Genomic DNA, 25,304 nt, shown 5'->3' with positions numbered 1-25,304 from the left:
TCACAGTTGAATCCTGGGAACAGATTGCTCACGCACTTCTGCACAAAGGGAAGGAGCAAAATTCTGTTTTAGGACATTGATCAAAGATCAAGCCTCTGTGATTTGTAAGTTAGTAAGTTATTGTTATTAACATTGTTCTAGTTTATTACATCAGTGATTTGAATTTGTTTAGTGGTAAGATTTGTTACTGGTAGGTGTGAGAACCTCGAAAAAAAAAGGAATATATATATTCATGCATATTGCATTTGCACTTCTGATTCTTTAATAAACTTTAGCATTATTTCTATTTGTTCCTAAATAAGTACGTAAAAAACAATTTTTATGTGATAAATAATATAATGGAGCAACAATATTAAATTACTTGTTTTTGTTAAGTTAAAATAATGTTTCTAAGGTAGATTATTTCATTGACTTAATAATTAATTCGTTGAATTCCGATAACTAGTTTTAATCGTTGACGGGTTCTTATTGTATCAATGCAAGTTTAATTCCGATTTTACACCCGTTGGACTGCAAGTATACAGGTCGAAATTTTAGTACAAGATGTGTATCGGGTCGATCCCACGAGGAGCAATTTAAACAATTACTAAGCCCCTGTTCTCTCTATTATTTAGACTTACCATTAATTTTGAGCAGAGAAAATCTAATGCTGTAATCTACAAATCTGATGTACAAATCTAGTTTAACAAATGCTGAATGCAAATAGAGAAATTTCACTTAATGAAGATTCTAGGGATGTAGATTCCACTTATGGCATAAACTACACAAATAAATGGATTTACTTATTGCTATTATTCTTGCTTAACCAGAGATTTATTTCCAAGATTACCAAGTCTCATTTCCATGATGAAATGGCTTAGAGCAATATAGATTTCCCTATTTCCATGGTGAAATACTACTACAACTCTGTTTTAGTTCATGAAATACTAAGTAATCCACTTAAGTGTATTTCTATTTTCATGAACATACAACTCAAGCTCTACTCATGTGTTTCCATTGTTATTACCAATTCTCATTGAACAATAACAACTGTAAACAAGTTATTGGTGATCAAACAATAACAAGAAATCACAGCTACACAAGTAGACAAGTTAACTCAAGATATAACAAGTGTAAATCACATTCAATTAGTATTATTTAGCCATAAGTTTCATCTACTCCCTAGATGAAGGAGTTTAGCTACTCATGAATGATTTAACAATCAAATTCACAAGTTTATTAATACAAAACATCATAAAGTACAAGTATAAGAAAGATAAAAGAAAGCTTAGCCAATTGAAGGTGAAGCTCTCCAATTCCTGCTATGTTCTTGCACAATATGATTACAAGTGAAAACTCTCCAAAAAATGCTTCTCCAAGTACTCCTAACTAGAGAGAAAACTTGTTGCAAGAAGGAAAACTAGCTACGTATGGTTATCCTTGCTTCTCCCTTGTGTTTCTGCATAAAAGGTGGTAGAAATTCCATTCCTCTCACTTCATAATTTCCTCCACTTAGATTTTGTAAAAAGAAGTCAAAGATATGATGTTCCTTTTGTCCACACTCATTTGGTCTTCTCTTTTATTGCAGAAGCATGTGCCACCGATTTCTGTCCCTCAAAATAGCTGTAAAAGTTGTGAGAAAGGTAAAGAAAAACGGCTGTGCCACTTGCTGAGGAGAGAGACAGATCCGAGCCTCGGATCCGAGGAGTGATAATGGATCCGAGCTCGGATTATAGGATCCGAGGCCTTCCCATGATGGATCCGAGGTCGGATCGTCCTGACCTCGGATATACTCCGCCAGAAGTACAGACGAGGGGTCGGATCCCTCTTGTACACACGGATCCGAGCTCGGATCCGTGTTGAACATTTTTCCAGTTTTTCACTTCTTCCCTTTTTCTACATTTTTGCTCCCACTTTCTTGTGTACTTTGTCCTCTGGATGACCCTGACATTTCTTTCAACTTGTGCATGAATTTCATACATCAATTACCTTCACAATTTCACAAAATTACGCATTAATCACTCATTTATCAATTTCTTAACTCTTAAACAATATTTAAGCAATTATCACCAAAAGAGTTTAAATATGGCTTTAATCTTCTCAAAACATACCAAAAATTCATGCCAAATTCATACAAAATGTACGTTAAATATTCACTTATCAAATTCCCCCATACTTGAATCATTGCTTGTCCTCAAGCAATTTTACACAAAACTTACTTCAAATATTCAATAGAGAAAACAGTATGCGTACTCTTGTCAAATTTAATTCCTCAAAAACCTAGAAACCAATTATTATGCCATTTCTCAGATTACACTAAATACTCATAATATTCAATTAAATAAAAATAATTATGCCTAAATTTTGACAAATTCAAATCAATTCTCTCATTCTATCCTAATTCCACAAATAAGTAAATCACATAGTCAATTTTATGGCCTTCCTCATCCCAAAACTTAACAATTTAGAGGGATTTATTCACAATTCATTTTATTTAAATAGTGAAAACGTCTTTTTACGCGAAAATCAACACTTTTAGGTGAAAATTCCCGGTTACTCAACATTTCACTCATTTAAATTGCCAATCATACTCTTAATTCCAATACTTTTTTACGCGAATGTCGACATTTGTAAATGCCAACCCCCGGTTACTCAGTATGTGAATCATTGGAGTAGAAAATTACTAATAATATTTTTCTCTTTTTTTTTTTTTTTTTTTTTTTTTTAACAATCAAATTCAATTTCTTTTTTTCTCTAAGTATAATTAAAGGAAGAATTTGGCCTTTCTTTGACTATATCAATCACTTACTTATAAAATTAAGTAAAAATGATAAATATCATTAATCTTGCAAAACTCTAAGCATAACCTTTCTTATTTAAGCAAATATATACTTTCTAAAATGTAAAAATATTACTTGCATAATAATTCATTTCAAGCCAAATAAGAATTAAACTTTTCCAAAATACACATAGCTTGTTATCCAAATGGAAGATATTTTAGAAAAATTTTGACAGAATTTCCCCATAAAAATGGATGAAACTCCCTGCCAACAACCTCATTTTCACAAAAAATTATCCTCATGACAATATCTCCAAATATAATTCCAACATTTTTAAGCTCTAAACAACTAAAGTCATGCATTTCAAGACACAATCACCCATACGATAAAGTGATCCCTCCCCCACACTTAAAATCTACAATGTCCTCATTGTAGAGGAAGGTAAAAGAACTGAAACTTCCCTCAAATAGGTGGTGATGCAATTTGAAACCCTTAATCATCACGATCATCCAAATTCTGCCCAAATTGAGACAACAAGGGTACCAAACACCATAAGTAGCACAAGATGATTCAAATAAAAGAAAACTGAAATCACAAAGTTTGTTTTAACAAAAGAAAAGAAAAATAAAGAAATAAAAGATCTAATCCGCTAAAAAGTATCATGGTTGCTCGGAACGAGGGTCTACTGCCTCCTCGGCTCCATGATAACCCTGTGAAGTACCAATATGGCCCTCCTCCTGATGAGGTGTCGGAGTAGGAGACCGTCGGATATGAAAATGATCCTCGATCGCACGAAGGCGGCGATCATGTCGGTCGAGGCGCTCAGTCATCATCCGCTCCGTCTGGTCAATGCGCTCGACGACTCGCGTCTCCATACAACAAATAGCATTGAGAAGCTCTTGCCACTTGGAGCGCGGTTGAGGAGGTGGTCGCGGAATCGGAGGAGGAAGAGTCTGCTGTGCCTCCGTCTCTTGGGTTGCCGCTTGTGGTTCAGTGTGAGGCGGAGGCTGAGTGGAAGTCGATGCTTCTCCTGTGTCCCGGACCAAAGCAGCTCCAAAATCAGTAGAAATACCCAAAGCGTTGAGTATAGAAGCATTTACCTCCTCGACAGACCTAGTTACCACCGCTCTCTCGGTTCCACGAGGAACCTTGAGCTTCTCAAACACGAGGGATAGCAGTCGAGGGAATCCGAAGCAAGTCTCGCCGGCCCTCATGCGAGCTGTGGTCCGCATATAGCTGATGATAATGCTGGGTAGAGGAATGCCAGTCAACTGCCTACCCAATCCATGTATCATCTTATCCAGAAAATAGAGATCGCTATTTCGGATCTCCCGTTTACCACTCTTTTTCGGCACCACATTAAATGCAAAAAGATAGAAGATCAGGTGGTATCGATGCTCAAAGGAGTCGGCATATACCGTGAGTTTTTTCGAAGTTCCTCGCTCACGGTACTGACCCTTTAGACGCTCCACGGCTTCTCCCACTTGCCAAGGGTCTCGAGCCTTGAATTCCTTAGTCAGTTTGACATCTTCGCCTTCGTCTATGAGTTGAACGAAACGTCGCAGTGCCTCTCGATTGAGAACCACTTTCCTGCCTCGAACCCACGAGACGATGAGGTTGCCACTGTGGCTCTGCTTGTTCTCCACATTGGCGTAGAACTCCCGGACCAAGTTGGGGTAGTAGTACTTGGGCAATTGAAGGATGTTCTCCCATCCAAGTCGCTTGAATGCTGTCGAAATATGGTAGTGCGCATCCACCTCTGGAGCCAAGTGTTTCTCAATGATGATCTCCTTGGCTAGGCCGGCTTCATACCACTCTTGGTTTTCGAGCGATGTGAATCGTGTGGTATCGTAATCTGGCGGTGGCTCATCACGGCTAGTGGATGCAGTCTTCCGGCGAGATCGAGGTGGTGACTCAGGCGAAGGAGATTCTTCCTCAGGCGACTCCTCATGCACAGAAGGTGTATGTTCTTCACTTGACGATGGTGTAGGAGTACGAATACGAGCCCTCCTTGTACGAGCCATAGCACCTATAAACAAGATGAGTATGTATTAGAAAAGATAGAAACTCGCTCATTCATATTAAAATAGGAATTTAAGAAAATTTCGGCAGAGTTTCCCTTTGAAAAAGGGCTAAACTCCCTGCCAAAATGTCCCCAAATTTAAACAAATAAGCTTCCTAACACTTCTCAAATCCAATTCCTACACTTAGAAAGGATATTAGCAGTAAAGAAATTATTTCATGCATATTAAGTGCAAACAATTTTAAATTATATCTATTTGCAAAAATAAACATTCAAACACTTGAGAATATCATCAATCCAATTCATAACACTCGTTAACACTCAAGTTAACTACACATGACTCCCAAGTTATCCTAATATTAATTATTTCAAGTAAAAGTGGTTCAATGTGCTTAACTTGATCGGGAACACACACTTTTACCCAATGGGCTATTGCTCTAATGATAGCATATCATTTTCAATTATAACATTGATTTATACTTCTCGGAACAGTTCATATATTCACTGAAAGCAAAATTCACAAATTTAAACCACTAAAATGCTCAAGCCCAAAAATTGAGAAGGAAATCTCAAAACTATCACCAAATTCATAATTTTTACACAAATAAGCATGAAAATAATTATTACAGCTGATTTGAGCACAATGTAGCACAATTATATCACGAATTTGCAACAATTAAGCAAAATGTATTGAAAAACTAAAAATATACAAAAATGAGAGATATAAAATGTCACAGAAATTCGAAATTTGTTACCTCAAATAGATGGAGTGATGATGGAGGATGATAATGATGCAAAAATGGAATAGAAACAAGCCCAAATTCGACCTCAAATTGCTAGATTTCAGTTTGGCCCTATTTTGCGTCTTGAAGATCAAAACCCCTCAATTTGATGTTTTTGATTCTAAATTGTTGAGGGTTAATGCTCTCAAGAGGTTAGGGAAGGTTTTATTGTGAAAAATTGGGAATTTTATGGATGAAATGGAAGATTGGAGGAAAGGGGATAGGGTTTCGAAGAGAGAGAGAAGAGAAATCTGGAAAAAATGAGGAACCGAGGCCTCGTTTCCTTTCTTATCGCGAAGAGATCCGAGGTCGGATCCTTTCTGGAAGGCCTCGGATCCTACATGGCTCGGATCAGCCTCAACAGAAACACAGACGAGCCCTCGGATTTATCTGGGTTGGAAAAGATCCGAGCTCGGATCTATGGATCCGCGGTCGGATCTGTCTGGGATTTTAGGATCCGAGCTCGGATCCTGACTTCTCTGCACTAATTGCAGAAACTGCAATTTTTCAAACTTTTTCTCCCTTTTCCGGCCAATTCCAAAACACACATTGGACAAACTTTTATCAATTCTAACCTCCCACGCACATGCAATATACCTTAAACACAATATCCATCCTCTCAAAACACAACAAACACATTTACATTGAAAATCGAGGGGTGAGGTTCTTTGATCATTTTTGCATTTTTACATCAAAATGGCATTTCTGAGCATTAAATACACATCAAATGAATCCATGAACCTTTATAACCATGATATCACCAAAACTCACTTGAAATGCACAATGTATGTATAGGCATAGAAATTTTAAACACTTAAAACACAATTTGGTAAGAAAACTCCCTGCCAACATGATCTTCAAGTGCACCTCCAAGATGGATGATAAAACTCCCGTATCTCCTATAAACAAGTGAAATACATCTAATTAGTCAATTAACTTACACCAAAATGTAAGAAACACATAAAAACACACAAATACATTATTATTATTAGGTTGCCTCCCAACAAGCGCTTTTGTTTATAGTCGTTGGCTCGACTTTCCTATAACTTCTTTAATTCTCCATTGCATTTCCTAAGGAGTAATTTACTCCTTTAGGAACCTTTTCTCCGGCCAAATAGGGCTTCAATCTTTGCCCATTTACTTTAAATGGAGAACCATTTTCTCCTTTTATTTCCACTGCTCCATAAGGAAATACTTGAGTTACTTCAAATGGTCCCGACCACCTTGACTTCAATTTTCCTGGAAATAACCTCAGGCGTGAATTGAACAAGAGTACCTTTTGCCCTACCAGAAATTTTTTAGGAATAATATGCTTGTCATGCCAATATTTGATCTTTTCTTTATAAATTTTGGCATTTTCATATGCATGTAGTCGGTGTTCCTCCAATTCACTTAGCTCAAGTAATCGCTTTTCTCCTGCAAAATTACAATCCATGTTAATAGATTTAATTGCCCAATAAGCTTTGTGCTCAATCTCCACAGGTAGGTGACAAGCTTTCCCATAGACTAAACGATACGGTGACATCCCTAGGGGTGTCTTAAATGCCGTTCGGTAAGCCCATAGTGTATCATCTAGCTTTGTAGCCCAATTCTTGCGTGATTTATTCACAGTTTTCTCCAAAATGAGCTTTATCTCTCTATTAGCTAGCTCTGCTTGTCCATTGGCTTGAGGATGATATGGAAGTGATGTCTTGTGCCTACAACCATATTTAAACAATAAGGAATCCAATTGTCTGTTACAAAAATGTTTCCCTTCATCACTTACTATGGCCTTGGGTATACCAAATCTACTGAAAATATTCTTTTTAAGGAATCTAAGTACAATTTTAGAGTCATTAGTAGGTGAAGCGATTGCTTCAACCCATTTAGAAACATAATCCACTGCTACTAAGATGTACTTATTATTAAAAGAACTAGGAAATGGTCCCATAAAATCAATACCCCATACATCAAATAACTCAACTTCCAAGAACGTAGTCAGGGGCATTTCATTCTTTCGAGATATATTTCCAGTTCTTTGGCATGCATCACAATTTTTAACATATTCCCTAGCATCTTGGTACATAGTTGGCCAATAAAATCCTGATTGCCATACCTTTGCCACAGTCTTTGAAGTACTGAAATGACCACCTGTTTCAAGGTTATGACAATGATATAAAACATTATGTACCTCATCTTCAGGAATACATCTACGTATCATACCATCGGCACAATGTCTGTATAGCAATGGTTCCTCCCAAAAGTAACTTTTTACGTCATGTAAGAATTTCTTCTTTTGATGATAATTAAATCCCTTTTGAATCTCTCCACTGACCAAGTAGTTAGCAAAATCTGCATACCATGGAGAATTTCTAAGTGCTAGGACAAACTCATCCGGAAAATTCTCTTGAATTGGAACCTGATCTTTGATTGGGATATATTCCAAACGTGATAAATGATCTGCAACTAGATTCTCCGATCCCTTTTTGTCTTTTATCTCCACATCAAATTCCTGCAATAAAAGAATCCACCGAATTAGTCTAGGTTTTGCATCCTTCTTATGCAGCAAATATTTAAGAGCTGAATGGTCCGTATATATAATGACTTTAGATCCTACTAAATAGGATCTAAATTTGTCCAAAGCAAATATCACTGCCAATAGCTCTTTTTCTGTCGTTGCATAATTGAGTTGAGCCTCATTTAGCAACTTGCTAGCATAGTAAATGACGTGCAATCGTCCTTCTTTCTTTTGTCCCAAAACTGCTCCAACTGCATAATCACTTGCATCACACATCAATTCAAATGGTATTGACCAATCTGGTGAAGTTATAATTGGGGCAGAAATCAATTCCTTCTTCAACCTTTCAAATGCAACCAAACAATTGTCATCAAATTGAAAAGGAGAATCTTTACATAATAAATCACATAATGGCTTTACTATTTTAGAAAAATCTTTAATAAAACGTCTATAAAAGCCAGCATGTCCTAAAAAACTCCTTATCCCCTTGACATTGCTTGGGGGTGGCAATTTTTCGATGACTTCTATTTTGGCTTGATCCACCTCAATTCCCTTGGAGGAAATCTTGTGTCCTAAGACAATTCCTTCTTTTACCATAAAATGACATTTCTCCCAATTCAGTACAAGATTTGTTTCCTCGCATCTCTGCAAAATTAATTCCAAATTATGAAGACACTGATCAAAAGATGAACCATACACAGAAAAATCATCCATAAATATCTCCATAATTTTCTCAATATAATCAGAAAAAATAGCCATCATGCATCGTTGAAAAGTTGCAGGAGCATTGCATAAACCAAATGGCATTCTTCTAAAGGCAAAAGTGCCATAAGGACATGTAAATGTGGTCTTTTCTTGATCCTCTGGAGCTATAGCTATTTGATTATATCCTGAAAAACCATCAAGAAAACAGTAAAATTCATATCCAGCTATTCGCTCCAATAATTGATCAAGAAATGGTAGGGGAAAATGATCTTTTCTTGTTACCGTATTTAACTTACGATAATCAATACACACTCTCCACCCTACCACAAGTCTAGATGGAATTAATTCATCATTTTTACCCACGATTGTAGTCATTCCACCCTTCTTTGGTACCACATGAATTGGACTAATCCAAACACTATCGGAGATAGGAAAAACTATACCTGCGTCAAGCCATTTAAGAATTTCATTTCTTACCACCTCTTTCATGTTTGGATTGAGTCTTCTTTGTGTTTCCACCACTGGTTTGCAATTGTCCTCCAATAAAATTCGATGCATGCATATAGAAGGACTTATACCTTTAATGTCTGAAATTGTCCATCCAATTGCCTTCTTACACCTTCTTAGAACTCTTAGCAACTTTGCACACTGTTCATCATCAAGGTCAGCACTAACAATTACAGGTAAAGTTTTATTTTCTCCAAGAAATTCATACCTTAGATGAGTCGGAAGTGGCTTGAGCTCTAACCTTGGAGGTTCAATTTCTGAAGGTTGTGAAAACCCTTTTCCTTGGCCAAGACTTTCATACAAATTACCCCTTTTATAAGGTGCTTGAAAATCCAAGTACTTGGCCAATTCTTCAATTTCTTCACAAACATCTTCTTGCTTACCTAAACTCATTAAACAATGCTCAAGAGGATCTAAGTCAAGGTTGACTTGACTCATCTCTTGGGTTAGTTTATCAATTGTGCCAATAGAATAAGCATGATCGGTAAAAGAAGGGTATTTTTCCATTTCATTCAAATTAAATTCTACTTCTTCTTCACCTACTTGAAACTTAAGCTTGCCATTTTTTACATCAATAATAGTACCTGCAGTAGCTAGAAATGGTCTACCTAGAATAATTGGCATAGATATATCTTCTTCCATATCTAATACCACAAAATCCACTGGAATGATAAATTTTTGAACTTTTATCAATACATTCTCCAACACTCCCACTGGATATCTAATAGACCGATCCGCTAGTTGCAAAGTAATATTTGTGCGTTTAAGCTCATGCAAACCCAATTGTCTAGCCACCGTTAAAGGTATTAATGATACACTAGCACCAAGATCACACAATGCTTTAGAAAAATCAACGTTACCTATGGTGCAAGGTATAGAAAAACTCCCTGGATCCTTCAACTTCGGTGGTAGCTTATTTTGAATAATTGCACTACATTCCTCCGTTAATGCTATTGTTTCGCAGTCTTCCAACTTTCTTTTTCTAGTCATGATTTCCTTGAGAAATTTCGCATAAGACGGAATCTGCAAAATAGCATCGGCAAAAGGAATGTTAATGTGCAATTGTTTGAAAAGTTTAACAAATTTTTCAAAATCTTTATCAAACTTATTTTGCTTTAATCTTTGTGGGAATGGAACCGCAGGGGGTATTGGAATGGTAGTGGAAGATGATGGTTGCTTTTCTCTTGGATTCTCCCGACTATTTTCCTCCACAATCGCCTCTTGGTTCCACTGCTTTTCTTCTTGTTTTTCATTCTCATCCTTCTCAACTTCCTTCACTGGAGGATCTTCTAATTGTCTACCACTACGAAGAGTAATGGCTTTCACATGCTCCTTAGGATTGACCTCTGTTTTGCTAGGTAATTCTCCTTGATTTCGATTATTCAAAGAACTAGCAATTTGACCAATTTGGACCTCTACATTCCTGTACATTGTAGTGAGTTGGTCCAACCTTCCTTCTACTCGCTCAAATCTGTCCGAGGTAACTTTTGCAAGCTTTTCCACTGCCATCTCCCAACCAGATTTAGTTTCAGCTTGTTGTTGCCTTGATTGAAATCCCGGTGGATTGGTTGGCCTTGGTTGATTTCCTTGATCCTTCCATCCAAAGTTTGGATGATTTCTCCACCCCGGATTGTAAGTATTCGAGTAGGGGTTATTTTGAGCATTACGATTGTAATTATTGACGAATTGTACCTGTTCAGAATCAACACACTCATTAGTATCATGTTCACCTCCACATACAGAACAGCATGCTACATGTGCATTAGATGAGCTTGGACCTTGTCTACTTAGCAATTTCATCACATTATTCATTTGAGCACTCAGCATATTAAGAGTGTCCATTTCTATCATACCTGCGTGACGTCTTGCATTACCTCTCTCATTGGCCCATTGGTAGTTATTTGCTGCCATTTCTTCTATCAAATTATGAGCTTCTTGGGGTGTTTTACCCATTAAAGCTCCACCTGCAGCTGCATCGATCATAGTTTTAGTAGAAAAAACTAAACCATTATAGAAGGTTTGTATGATTAACCACTCCGGCAGTCCATGATGTGGACATTTCCGAAGCAGATCTCTAAACCTTTCCCATGCCTCATATAATGATTCACCTTCTAATTGGCTAAAACTAGTGATATCCATTCTAAGCTTAGCAGTCTTACCTGGTGGAAAGTACTTATTTAAGAATGCTCTTGATAATTCATCCCATCCAGTGAAAGTATTGGGAGCATGAGAGTGTAGCCAAAGTTTGGCCTTATCTCTCAATGAAAATGGGAACAATCTTAGCCTTATAGCATCATCACTAACTCCATTCATTTTAATTGTATCACAAATTTCCAAGAATGTAGCTAAGTGTGTATTAGGATCTTCTACTGCATTACCTCCAAATTGAGATTGTTGAACCATTTGGATAAGTGAAGGTTTAATCTCAAAGTTGTTAGCATTTACCGCAGGCCTTGCTATGCTCGTTTGTGAACCTTGTGTTCCCGGTATAGTAAAATCTCGCAGAACTCGCCTATTTAGGTCATTTTCCGCCATTTCTTCTTCAAATGGTAATTCTATCAAGATATCTTCTATTGGCTGCCAAACCTCTTGTTCCTCTTGATGCAGTGTATTCCTCCTTTGTCTCCGCAATGTTCTTTCAATTTCAGGATCAAAATGTGCAACTTCTCTATTTGATCGGTGCATGCACTACAAATAAAAATAAGAGAAATTTTTGTAGTTTTAATTCAACAACTTGGATAAAAACAAATGAAAATGTCTAAATTAATAGAGATGACTAGACCCTAATATTGCCGCTCCCCGGCAACGGCGCCAAAAACTTGACGGGTTCTTATTGTATCAATGCAAGTTTAATTCCGATTTTACACCCGTTGGACTGCAAGTATACAGGTCGAAATTTTAGTACAAGATGTGTATCGGGTCGATCCCACGAGGAGCAATTTAAACAATTACTAAGCCCCTGTTCTCTCTATTATTTAGACTTACCATTAATTTTGAGCAGAGAAAATCTAATGCTGTAATCTACAAATCTGATGTACAAATCTAGTTTAACAAATGCTGAATGCAAATAGAGAAATTTCACTTAATGAAGATTCTAGGGATGTAGATTCCACTTATGGCATAAACTACACAAATAAATGGATTTACTTATTGCTATTATTCTTGCTTAACCAGAGATTTATTTCCAAGATTACCAAGTCTCATTTCCATGATGAAATGGCTTAGAGCAATATAGATTTCCCTATTTCCATGGTGAAATACTACTACAACTCTGTTTTAGTTCATGAAATACTAAGTAATCCACTTAAGTGTATTTCTATTTTCATGAACATACAACTCAAGCTCTACTCATGTGTTTCCATTGTTATTACCAATTCTCATTGAACAATAACAACTGTAAACAAGTTATTGGTGATCAAACAATAACAAGAAATCACAGCTACACAAGTAGACAAGTTAACTCAAGATATAACAAGTGTAAATCACATTCAATTAGTATTATTTAGCCATAAGTTTCATCTACTCCCTAGATGAAGGAGTTTAGCTACTCATGAATGATTTAACAATCAAATTCACAAGTTTATTAATACAAAACATCATAAAGTACAAGTATAAGAAAGATAAAAGAAAGCTTAGCCAATTGAAGGTGAAGCTCTCCAATTCCTGCTATGTTCTTGCACAATATGATTACAAGTGAAAACTCTCCAAAAAATGCTTCTCCAAGTACTCCTAACTAGAGAGAAAACTTGTTGCAAGAAGGAAAACTAGCTACGTATGGTTATCCTTGCTTCTCCCTTGTGTTTCTGCATAAAAGGTGGTAGAAATTCCATTCCTCTCACTTCATAATTTCCTCCACTTAGATTTTGTAAAAAGAAGTCAAAGATATGATGTTCCTTTTGTCCACACTCATTTGGTCTTCTCTTTTATTGCAGAAGCATGTGCCACCGATTTCTGTCCCTCAAAATAGCTGTAAAAGTTGTGAGAAAGGTAAAGAAAAACGGCTGTGCCACTTGCTGAGGAGAGAGACAGATCCGAGCCTCGGATCCGAGGAGTGATAATGGATCCGAGCTCGGATTATAGGATCCGAGGCCTTCCCATGATGGATCCGAGGTCGGATCGTCCTGACCTCGGATATACTCCGCCAGAAGTACAGACGAGGGGTCGGATCCCTCTTGTACACACGGATCCGAGCTCGGATCCGTGTTGAACATTTTTCCAGTTTTTCACTTCTTCCCTTTTTCTACATTTTTGCTCCCACTTTCTTGTGTACTTTGTCCTCTGGATGACCCTGACATTTCTTTCAACTTGTGCATGAATTTCATACATCAATTACCTTCACAATTTCACAAAATTACGCATTAATCACTCATTTATCAATTTCTTAACTCTTAAACAATATTTAAGCAATTATCACCAAAAGAGTTTAAATATGGCTTTAATCTTCTCAAAACATACCAAAAATTCATGCCAAATTCATACAAAATGTACGTTAAATATTCACTTATCACTTGTTCTATACTTATTTGGTTAAAGTGCTTTCGTGACTCGATATGCGATAATTGGAAAATGATTGCTGATCCATCGAAGTGAGCAGTGTGTACTTTATCACACTAGCCTTTCAAGTGGCGACTTGCTTGAAGTATTTTTCGTGAATATTTTGCTTGCGCTTGCTATAAGTGTTGGACGTAAAGTCGTTGGGTGAATCCCTCGACCAGTCTATAAGTGTTGGACGTAACGTCGTTGGGTGAATCCCTCGACTAGTCTATAAGTGTTGGACGTAAAGTCGTTGGGTGAATCCCTCGACCAGTCTATAAGTGTTGGACGTAACGTCGTTGGGTGAATCTCTCGACCAGTTTAAGGTATACTCTAGTATTACCACTTTCGTGCTTGGTGTGCGGGCCCGGGACAGGGGTAAGATTGGTGGTCGGAGTTAAGAAAAATAAAAAGATCTACACGGACCTTAGGTAGTGAAAGTTGACGGAGGGTCGACTATGGAAAATTTTGATCAAGCTCGTGGAGAAATGGCTCCTGAGAGCCCCTGTATCCTATCTTGTGCTGTTAAACACTTTTCTAATTGTTTACTTTAATTGAAGTTAATACGCGCTATTGTTTTATGTGATTGCATGTTTTGGGGCACCACTGAGTTTTAGCTCACCCCACGTTATTTTGTTTTCCTTGACAGGTTCTGGCATGTGAGAGAGACCTGAAATCTACTTTACTTGTTATGAATGTAATTCGAATTAAACAGTGTAGTTTTGTTTTGGGTTGCCACTTGAAGTTGGAAAAGCGCAAACCCTGGTTTTGTTACTTGGCTTGTAAGAATGTATGTGGCTTGTATGAATTTGTTAAATGGGACTGTTTGACTTTATTCCGTGGATTGTAATGCGTAAGGTATTTAAGAATCGACGAGTCGCTATATTAAAGTGCTGTTATCTCTGAAGTTAATGTGGTCTTAGTTATTGGTCTATTTTGGAGGATCAATATTGTAATAGTTTAGGCTATACCTCGGAAGGATTTGGGCTAGATTTCTTGCGTGAGTCCTGGCGAGAGTTAGGCAGACGGCCCGCCAACCCTCTAGTTCGCTTTAGGGGGAAGTGGGGTCGCCACAGTAGGTTTTCAATTTCCTTTTCTTAGACTTCTCTTTAGTCTCCAACAATCTAAAACAGAATTTTTGTTGGAGGTTTTCCCGAGTCTTTCTTTATTAGTTCATTGATTTGGTTTCACTTGAAAGCCGTTGAAAGATATGGCTTCAAGTTCTGATGTGAAATCAGATGTTTAGATCTCTAACAAGATCAACGATGAAAGGCCAGAAAAGTTTAAGGGAGTAGATTTCAAAAGATGGCAGCAGAAAATGCTATTTTATCTTACGACCTTGAACTTGGCACACGTCCTCAAGGAGGAATGTCCCAAGCCAGCGGATCCAGATTCAAGAGAGTCTCTCTTGACCGTAGAGACATGGAAGCAGTCTGACTTCCTTTGCAGAAACTACATTCTCAATCGTCTCGATGATACGCTATATGACATATATTCAGCGTATTCTACTGCGAAAAAAGACTGGGATTCACTCGAGAAGAAATACAAAACGGAGGATGTTGGGGCCAAAAAGCTCGTGATTGGAAAATTCCTCAAATATGTAATGGTGGATTCAAAGCCTGTGACAAAACAAGTAGAAGAGATTCAAATTCTCATGCATGAGTTACATGGGGAAGGATGCTCGATTAATGAACACTTTCAAGTTGGTGCAATAATTGAAAAATTGTCTCCATCTTGGAATGATTTCAAAATCTACTTGAAACACAAGCGTAGAGAGATGTCCATGGAAGATTTGATCTTGAGGTTGCGAGTAGAGGAAGATCATCGCAAGGGTGATAAGAGTGATGCACCATCCATGGAGGCCAAAGCCAATATGATTGAAGGATCGAGTTTCAAGTCGAAATTCCAAAAGAATAAGGGCAAAAAGAGAGTAGGAGGGGCTGGAAATTCTATGGCACCTAAAGGCAAGAATTTCAAGCGGATCAGAGGATCATGCTGGGTGTATGGAAAACCAGGGCACAAGGCAAAAGATTGTTACTTCAGAAAGTGCCAAAATGATGCTAACTCCTTGAAGAACAAGGAAGCAAACATGGTTGAAGAAAATGTATAGCATATGGACACCGATGAAGACAATCTTGTTGCTGTAGTGACTGAAGTGAACGTCGTTTCTGATATCAAGGGCTGGTGGATTGATACCAGAGCCACAAGGCACATCTATTCGAATGAAAATATGTTTTGTGAGTATAATAAGGTCACAAATGGTGAACAGCTCTACATGGGAAACTCCTCTTTTTCAAGAGTGGAGAGGGAAGGAACTATCAAATTGAAGTTCACTTCTGGAAAAGTCGTAACCCTCAAGGATGTTCTTCATGTACCTGATATTAGAAAGAATCTAGTTTCTGGTCCACTCCTTAGCCAAAAAGGATTCAAGCTTGTGTTTGAATCCATTAAATTTGTACTTACTAAGGGTGGAATGTATGTAGGAAATGGCTATTTGGCTGATGGTTTGTTCAAACTAAATGTAATGGTTGCAAATGCTATGAATCTGCTTATATCGCTGATTCCTTTGACTTGTGGCATGCAAGGCTAGGGCATGTTAATTCTAGATCTTTGCATAGAATGATGAATTTGGGACTTATACCTAAACTTGACTTTGATGTCAAAAACAAATGTGAAGTATGCGTTGAATCGAAATTTGCTAGATATACTTATAAAACTGTCCAAGGAAGAATAAGTGAATTACTTGACTTAATTCACACAGATATATGTGACTTTAAGTCACTTCCTACACGTGGTGGGAAAAATTACTTCATCACATTCATTGATGATTGTTGTAAGTATTGCTACGTATACTTGATCAAAAGTAAAGATGAAGCTTTGGGAATATTAAAAATTTACAAAGCTGAAGTTAAAAATCAACTTGGAAGAAAGATAAAGGCAATATATTTTTTGTTAACATCAAGGTTGTTTTCTTTTTGATTTCTTGTATTTAAGAGATAATTTTAACTTAAGGTCTACATGGATGCCGTCGAAAGATAATTGTTTTTTGGATGCCGTTGAAAGATTCCAAGTAAATGTTATAGCCTTCTTTAGCATCAGTTTGGTAGCATCTGTGACCCCACATGTTTGATAAATTGACTAAACGATTTTTCATTGCTTGCCAAATGGATTTGCTCTCTAGTTTACTCAATTCTTCCAAGCTGCATGCCCTTTAGTTTTTTGCCAAGGCTCTGCCTTCTTTTCTTGAAATTTATTTTATAAACTAATCTTGAGTTGAATAGAGAACTGAAATACTGCAACATGGTTGAATGTGTCTTTATGTTTTCTCTTCAGATCTTTAGTTTGAACATGCATTTTCTTGCTTTGATTGCTGGAGGAAAGTTGAAAGTTGAGAGTTGAAAGTTGTTGGAGGAAATGTTGTGGGAGCTTTGATTGCTTCTGGACCTGTGATTGTTATTGCTGCTTCTTTCACTAATGTAGCATATGAAAGACTATCTTTGGATGAAGATGATCACTCACTTCAGATGCAGCCACCTATGGCGTCTCAGCCCTCTGTTGGTGGCGATGGCAGTGGCAGTAGTGGTACTGGTGCTGGTGGCTCAAATAATAAATTTTCTGATCCATCTTTAGGGCTTCCCTTATTCTAAATTAGTATGTAATTTGTAGACACTTTTGGTGTGGATTGTTTGGATGATGTAATTTTGCTCTAGTTTGGATGATTGTATTGCTTCTTTTATATTATTGTACTAGCTACTTTACAATTCTTCAAAATTTAGGATTGGAGATGCTTGTGTGGCAGGATGAAATGTGGTTTCTGCTGTCATATTGTGAGAACCCTAAAAATTTTCACATTTTCCCAGCATTTTATTTATTTTCACTTTCCTTTTGAAAATGAACCCTAAAGTGTTTTCATTGCATATATATATGAACGTGTGATTATGTATATCAAGTGTAATTGCGTGAGATTATATATGTCTACGTGTATATCTTTGTTGGAAGAGCGGACGAGCGTGACGTTTGAGTTTGGAAAAGAAAATTTTTGGTGAAAAATTTGGTACCAAATCCGGCCATATATCCGGCCAGATCTTGGCCGGATTGCTGGCCGGATTGTTGGTGGATTTTGAAAAAATTGAGTTTCGCCTCTGCCCTGTATCCCGCCAGAAACCGGCCCGATTGTGACGTGGCATGTATCCGGCCAGAAATCCAGTTGGAAATCCGGTCGGATTTTGACATCACCTCCAGCAGGCAACTTTGATTGGTTGCTTTTTCTTCCTTCTTATCCCTTTTTTGGCCCAAAATATCTTCATTTCTTACTCCTTCTTGTCCGTGCTTCATAGAGAGAGAAGAGAGAAACTCTATTTTCTTTTCCTTTGATTTTTGCTCCAATCTTGAGATTTCACCGTTAGATTTTTAATCTACTCCGTACAAGTATTAGCTAAGAAGGATTTAAGCTCTTGGTGGAGTTGTTTTTGGAAGGAAAGCTTTAAGGTGCTATCTTTCTTAAGTTATAAGGTGAGTTGCTAAGAAAGTTCCCTTTTTGTTGTAATAATGGTATGTTAGCGCTTTGTGGTGGTTAGATATGTTGTCTTGTAGAAGATTTCGTGGGTTGAAGGAATTTATGGTGAATTTCTGATTTATTAGAGGATTTTCTAATTTTATATGATAGTCATGGATTGGTCTTGGATTGATGGATTAAAATGGTGTTAAATGGGACCTTTATATGTTAATTGCTGTTGTTTGCGAAAATTTCCGCTTGTGGTGAAAAATTCCGGTTCTAGGGTTTGAATTGAGGCTTCCTTATGGATGGTTCTTAAGCTTCTAATTGGCTTTGATTGAAGGGTATTATGGTCCTAATTGGATGTATTTTATTGTTTATGAACCGTATGTATGATTGTGGTGAATTGCTATGAATTAGGTATTTGATTGTAGGGTGAAAGTAAAGAAATTTATGGGGAAATGCCGTCCATTTATTTTCTTGAAATGTGAATGAGTTAAAGTGATTTTGGAAATGTGATTTGTGTCAAGTTGGGCGTATTTCATGGAAAATTACATTGGTGCTCTCGAAGGGTGTTCGAGAAGCTACTTTCTATTTGAACTCCTATATTTACGCTTGGTGAATATCATGACCGTTTTACTATTTTAAAACATGATACCTCTTCAATTTGAAATTTCAAATGTTTACTTACTCCTTCCCAAAATAAAGAGGTATGAATTGGGGTTTTCTCGGTTACGAGAAAACTACTTTCAAGTGAGATTTTAAGTGTGAAGTTAATATTGTCCTCCTTTTCACATGATTTTCATCAAGACACTTAGTCTATAATATCTACTTGAATATGAGTTGATTTTGAACCATATAAACGATCCCGAAAATAATATTTCTTAGCCTATCTAGTTGGATTCCGACTTGTCTTTGGTTCAGATGTTTTTCGTTGGAATTTTATAACCCTTTTAGTTTGGTTTTGCGTTTGGTTTATGAAACCCTAATTATTTCCAACCATAGGTCCAAATGCCTTCGTTTCACTTTAAAGTCATTTTTATACGTTCTACTCATCATTTGTCGGGTTTCTTCGATTTTCCCTAATTATTTGTGCTAGATGAGCTGTAATATTCTTTCTCGTTTAATCTTAGGTTTTCTTGGTGGCTGAGAGTAATATCCGGAAGGATATTTTGCACGTTGTTTTGCATAAATAGGTGAGTGTTCCTTGTTTATTATATTTTCCTTGATTTCATGACTTGTTGTTGTTATTTGATAATGTGTTAAGTGCTTTCAACGATTTTCAAAACGAGTTTTCTAGGCGAGTGTGTACTTTATCACGCTCGACCTAAGTGAATGTGAAATTTTCAATGATTCAATGATTGAAACGTTACTTGTGTATGCTGTAAGCCTTTTGGCTGAATTGGGCCCTGCTCTTCGTTACCGATCGACTCGAGCCAGAATCAGACTCGGTCGGGCGATATGGTGACCCTGGATGAATATTTGGTATACTTGAGTATTACCTTGTTGTCGGGTGGAGCCTGACCAACGTCCAAGAGGGGGTGAATGAAATGAACGAACGAACGAGGGTTTTCTTACAAAAATGCATTTTCAAATGATTGGAGGAATAAGGGGAATGACAGGAGAACGAATGAACGAACGAATAAATGGCTCCCTGTGAGCCCGTATCCTTTTAATGAATGTGTTATTATCGCTTTCCATTGTAAATGTTTCATGAATTTTTTTATACTTTATGTTTAATGTATTGGATTGATTGTTTGAGTATGTGTTCGGAACCTCACTGAGCTTTTACCTCATTCTTTTAGTTTTGTTTTCCTTAACAGGGGAAGGTGAGCCAGGACGGGAGCTTTGTATAGACTAGTTTAGGTTAGATCTCTGATTTTGTAATGGTTCTCGCCCTAGTGCTTGGCACGGGTTGGATGTATGCAGAATTGAGAACCGTTGTATATTCGATGTTTGTACTCCCTTTTGAGATAGCAATGTATATAAATTTCGTTTTAAGTTTTGGATTGTTATTATACTCTTTCCTGTGGTTTTTATTTTGGTTTTGATTGAGAACTGAAGTGAACGACTGAGTCCCGACGAGAGTTGGACAGGCAGTCCGCTGATACCCTAGGGTTCGCCCTAGGGAGAGGTGAGGCTGTCACACATATGATATGCAGCAGAAAGTTGGAACACTTTAATTTCGATGCTACACTGACAAGTAGAAAATGTCATAAAAGCCTGATCTAGTTACTCTTCAAAAGTGTCATAATATTTCTATCTACTTGTACTAAAAAAGTGTCGTGATATGTTATTGTACCCCAACATTTCTTGTCATTTGACAGTGTCGTAATATGCATAGATAATGACATTTAATAGTGTCATAATAATGATATATTGGGACACTTAAAACTGTCATAAACCTATCGTGACGCTAGAATGAATGACACTTCTAATAGAGTGTCATTAGAGCCTAAACGTCATGACATAGATCTATAATGACACTTTTGAATGTCATAAAAGGACACTTTTGTAGTAGTGATACGATCTGACAGAGGTGGAGAATATGAATCTGATGCCTTTGCAGAATTTTGTGCTATACATGGAATAATTCATCAAACTACTGCACCTTTTGCATCTCAACAAAATGGTGTAGCAGAAAGAAAGAATAGAACACTTAAAGACATGATGAATTCCATGTTAAATAACTCGGGTTTACCTCATAATTTGTGGGGCTGTCACACATATGATATGCAGCAGAAAGTTGGAACACTTTAATTTCGATGCTACACTGACAAGTAGAAAATGTCATAAAAGCCTGATCTAGTTACTCTTCAAAAGTGTCATAATATTTCTATCTACTTGTACTAAAAAAGTGTCGTGATATGTTATTGTACCCCAACATTTCTTGTCATTTGACAGTGTCGTAATATGCATAGATAATGACATTTAATAGTGTCATAATAATGATATATTGGGACACTTAAAACTGTCATAAACCTATCGTGACGCTAGAATGAATGACACTTCTAATAGAGTGTCATTAGAGCCTAAACGTCATGACATAGATCTATAATGACACTTTTGAATGTCATAAAAGGACACTTTTGTAGTAGTGATACGATCTGACAGAGGTGGAGAATATGAATCTGATGCCTTTGCAGAATTTTGTGCTATACATGGAATAATTCATCAAACTACTGCACCTTTTGCACCTCAACAAAATGGTGTAGCAGAAAGAAAGAATAGAACACTTAAAGACATGATGAATTCCATGTTAAATAACTCGGGTTTACCTCATAATTTGTGGGGTGAGGCATTACTTACTGCGAATCATATCTTGAATAGAATACCATATAAGAAGACTAATAAGTCTCCTTATAAGATATGGAGAGGACGGTTACCAACATATAAAACACTTAAAGTGTGGGGTTGTCTAGCAAAAGTCTTAATTCCTATACCTAAAAGGACAAAAGTAGGACCTAAGACTGTTGATTGCGTTTTTATCGATTTTGCAAATCACAGTGCAACATACAGGTTCTTAGTGATTAAATCTGAGAATCCAAATGTTCATATTAATACGATTATTGAGTCCAATGAGGCTGAATTTTTTGAAGAAATTTTGCCTTATAAAGATAAGGAGACAATCTCAAAGAAAAGAGGTTATGACGAGAGTCGAAATGAGTCTCCTAAATTAAGTGTTAAAGATCAAGACATGGAACCAAGAAAAAGGAAAAGGACAAAAATCTCTAAAGATTTTGATCCAGACTTTATCAGTTATCTAACTGAAGAAGAGCCAAGAACCTATAGTGAAGCTATGAGGTCACCTGAAGCTCCTTACTGGAAGGAAGCTATTGATAGTGAAATCCAATCTATTTCACAAAACAATACTTGGGAATTGGTTGATCTTCCACTAGGAAGTAAACCAATTGGTTGTAAGTGGGTTTTTAGGAGGAAACTCAGAGCCGATAGTTCTATAGACAAATACAAAGCACGTCTAGTAGCTAAAGGCTATCGGCAAAAGGAAGGATTGGATTATTTCGACACTTATTCTCCGGTTTCTAGAATTACATCTATAAGGATGTTAATAGCAATAGCTGCCATAAATAACATGGATATACATCAAATGGATGTTAAAACAGCCTTTCTGAATGGTGAATTAGATGAAGAAATTTATATGGAACAATCGGAGGGTTTTGTGGTCAAAACTCAAGAGAATAAGGTGTGTAAACTTGTCAAGTCTCTTTATGGACTTAAACAAGCACTTAAGCAATGGCACAATAAATTTGATCACGCGATGTTATCACATGGATTTAAGATAATGAATGTGACAAATGTGTGTACTACAAGGAAATGAAGAATTCCTGTGTTTTAGTATGCTTGTATGTTGATGATATGCTCATAATAGGAACTAGTAAGGATGCAATAAACTCAACTAAGAAATTGTTGAGTTCAATGTTTGACATGAAAGATTTAGGTCAAGCAGATGTAATTTTGGGCATTAAAGTCAACAAAAGTGATGAAAGATATGTCCTTACCCAATCTCATTATATTGAAAAAATAGTCCAACGGCTTAATCAAATGGATTGTAAACCAGCAGTAACTTCTTTTGATGCTAATTGCAATTTGCAAAAATATAAAGGAGATCCAATTCATCAATTGGAATACTCTCAAGTGATTGGGAGTTTGATGTATCTGATGAACTCTACTAGACCTGATATTGCTTATTCAGTAAGCAGGCTAAATAGATATACAAGTAGTCCAGGATATGACCATTGGAAAGCATTAAATAGAATACTAAAATATTTGAAGTTTACTTCAAATTATGGACTACACTATACAAACATTTGAAGTCCAGGCTGGTTCATACCCGAAGTACTGTAGGTTGTTTATGCAAGCATTTATAGACTACCCACCAATGTAGCGATATTAAATTTTGAGAAAAAATGATCCGTTCTTACCAATTGAACAAACATATGTTGGTATATTGTATATTTATTATGTTGGCATCAGAAATTTTTTATTTAAGGATATTGTGACAAATTAGTGTCTCACCATTCAATAAGCCAAATCCACTCCGCAAAATTATCACTTCGGTGTTTAAAAAAAAATCTCATAGTGATTTTCGTGGGGTTTCAAGCTAAATTAATAAAATCCTTGGCCAACTCACACATAACTAACTAATTTTAGGATGAAACCTCTAAAATTTTTATCAGGTATCAAAAGCTGGGCATTACGGTTTATCCATCTATACCTAAAGCATGTTCATCTTAACAATGTTGCTCAACAATAACAGGTGACATTCATCAAGTTTCTACTGGACATATTTCAAAAAAGATAATAAATTAATCTTGTAAAATATCCATAATTCTTGCCCAAAAAACAAAATCTTACATTGTACATTGATACCCTAGTGAGAAAGAAGAACATGATACATGTACCAAAATTACTTCCCTGTTGACAGACTCTTCAGCAATTCTCTGAAATTGTCAACTTTACACGAAACTCTCAACAATCCTTGCTGATTATCCCCAAAAGCCTAAATAGAATCATCAAGTAAAGAAACAACACTAGGGTGATTGATGAGCTTGACGGGTATGCAAAGTCTTTGCATGTCTTCTTTGTTAGATCCCACTAGCACAGGAACATAACCTTTTCGAGGAGAACCTGCTGCCTTTCCTTCATTGAAGCTGGCCAATCTTACATAAGAAGGAGAAGGGCTCATCTCCTTTTCTATCATGCTTCTTAGTTAGTGCTTCAACATTAGTCTTCCTTTTTATAGCACAACCTTTATAAGCCTCTCGGTAAATAATTGGTATATTTGAGTGACTTTGAGAATTTTCTATTCATAGTCCTTGGTCGTACAATTGAATAGTTGGCATGTATGACTTCTAAAATCAAATCAATTATTCTCTCTTGACTGTACTATTTAGAAATTAATTTCCTTTTTTCTTTGTTTTCGCTGAATACACGTGTTTCTTAACTTAGTTATACTTGAACGACCTTAATCTAAGGTATATCACTATTTGGTAGTAGGATATAACTAAAAAAAAGTGATGTTGAAATAATGAGGAATTTCATATAGCATTTAATTAAAGGATAAAGTCACATATTATAGAACTTTTCAAATGTCTCATTTTACCCACTAAATTATAGCACTGAAACATTCTACTGGTTGGAATTGTTTCTAAAAATTTATTCTCTGTTGAAACACGTTAATCATTCTTCATATATCAACATATCATAAATCTTGCTGGATGTGTTTTGTTTTTAAAAGCAAGGGTGGGGTTGACCTTTGAATTGTCTATCGTTGCTTGGTTCCTTTAAATGAAAACTTGTTATTTCCGCATTTTGTTCTCGGGTTAGCATATTGAAAGTTATGTTGTACCATGAAGTACAAAGTGCTCAATCATGCAAATTGACGAGGTTTTTTCTTCACTTCAAAATTTGAAAACATAAACATCTTGTTTACTACAAGTATAATGAAGTACAAAGTGCTCAATCATGCAAATTGATGAGATTTTTTCTTCACTTCAAAATTTAAAAACCTAAACACCCTGTTTTTTGCAAGTATACAGATCATTTATTGAGTATAAGGAATATTAGGTATCGATCTCATAGGAAAGATTGTTAATTACCAGCAATTTTTGAACTCTAATAGGGGAAAACATCTCGAGAAAGTCCACCAAAGTGTCCACTATGTAATTCAAGAACCCAACTCTGACCCAAAACTTAAATTATTAGGTCTCAACCCCTTACTTACATATTAATTGCTATTTTTTCATTTCTCGGACCAATGTAGGACACAATACTTTACTCATGAAACTAACAAATCTCTTCCTTCATGAGTAACCCCTCACATTAAATCCAAATTTACAAACTCTTTTTCGAGCCCACTTTAATACTTAATGCATGCCCACCTGATCGCCTAAGGTCGCCTCTTCTACCAAACATGGACCCACTCTTCTTCAACATCCAAATTGCATTCTGGACCCCTGCTAACCTTTGGCTCCTTGGTCTA

The 25,304-nt window shown here is 36.6% G+C and overlaps 1 protein-coding gene and 1 non-coding gene across 2 annotated transcripts; one reads left to right on the top strand and one right to left on the bottom strand.

Moving 5' to 3' along the window:
* Positions 1 to 6,615: 6,615 nt before the first annotated feature.
* On the bottom strand, positions 6,616 to 11,958 carry LOC140006864 (uncharacterized). The gene is made up of 5 exons (XM_072049532.1): positions 11,719 to 11,958; positions 10,411 to 10,965; positions 7,879 to 10,296; positions 7,660 to 7,694; positions 6,616 to 7,261 (listed from the first exon to the last, which is right to left on the bottom strand). Exons 1-5 carry the CDS (start codon positions 11,956 to 11,958, stop codon positions 6,616 to 6,618), a joined length of 3,894 nt encoding a protein of 1,297 aa, XP_071905633.1.
* On the top strand, positions 11,315 to 11,421 carry LOC113719578 (small nucleolar RNA R71). Its single transcript, XR_003454924.1, has one exon. It is a non-coding gene; the product is annotated as a small nucleolar RNA R71 (small nucleolar RNA).
* Positions 11,959 to 25,304: the final 13,346 nt, after the last annotated feature.

The sequence above is a fragment of the Coffea arabica genome, chromosome 5e (assembly GCF_036785885.1).
Source record: "Coffea arabica cultivar ET-39 chromosome 5e, Coffea Arabica ET-39 HiFi, whole genome shotgun sequence".
Lineage (NCBI taxonomy): Eukaryota > Viridiplantae > Streptophyta > Magnoliopsida > Gentianales > Rubiaceae > Coffea > Coffea arabica.
Note: the sequence above shows the minus strand (reverse complement) of the source record. Positions and strands in the feature narration are given on the sequence as shown.

Bases quoted from the DNA above. Each gene is read 5' to 3' on its own strand.
- LOC140006864 (XM_072049532.1), bottom strand. From the start codon at position 11,958: ATGCACCGATCAAATAGAGAAGTTGCACATTTTGATCCTGAAATTGAA. The intron at 10,966-11,718 runs GTAAATGCTAAC...GATTCTGAACAG, and splicing joins CGAGCATAGCAAGGCCTGCG to GTACAATTCGTCAATAATTA. The intron at 10,297-10,410 runs GTTCCATTCCCA...GCTATTTTGCAG, and splicing joins CCATTCCAATACCCCCTGCG to ATTCCGTCTTATGCGAAATT.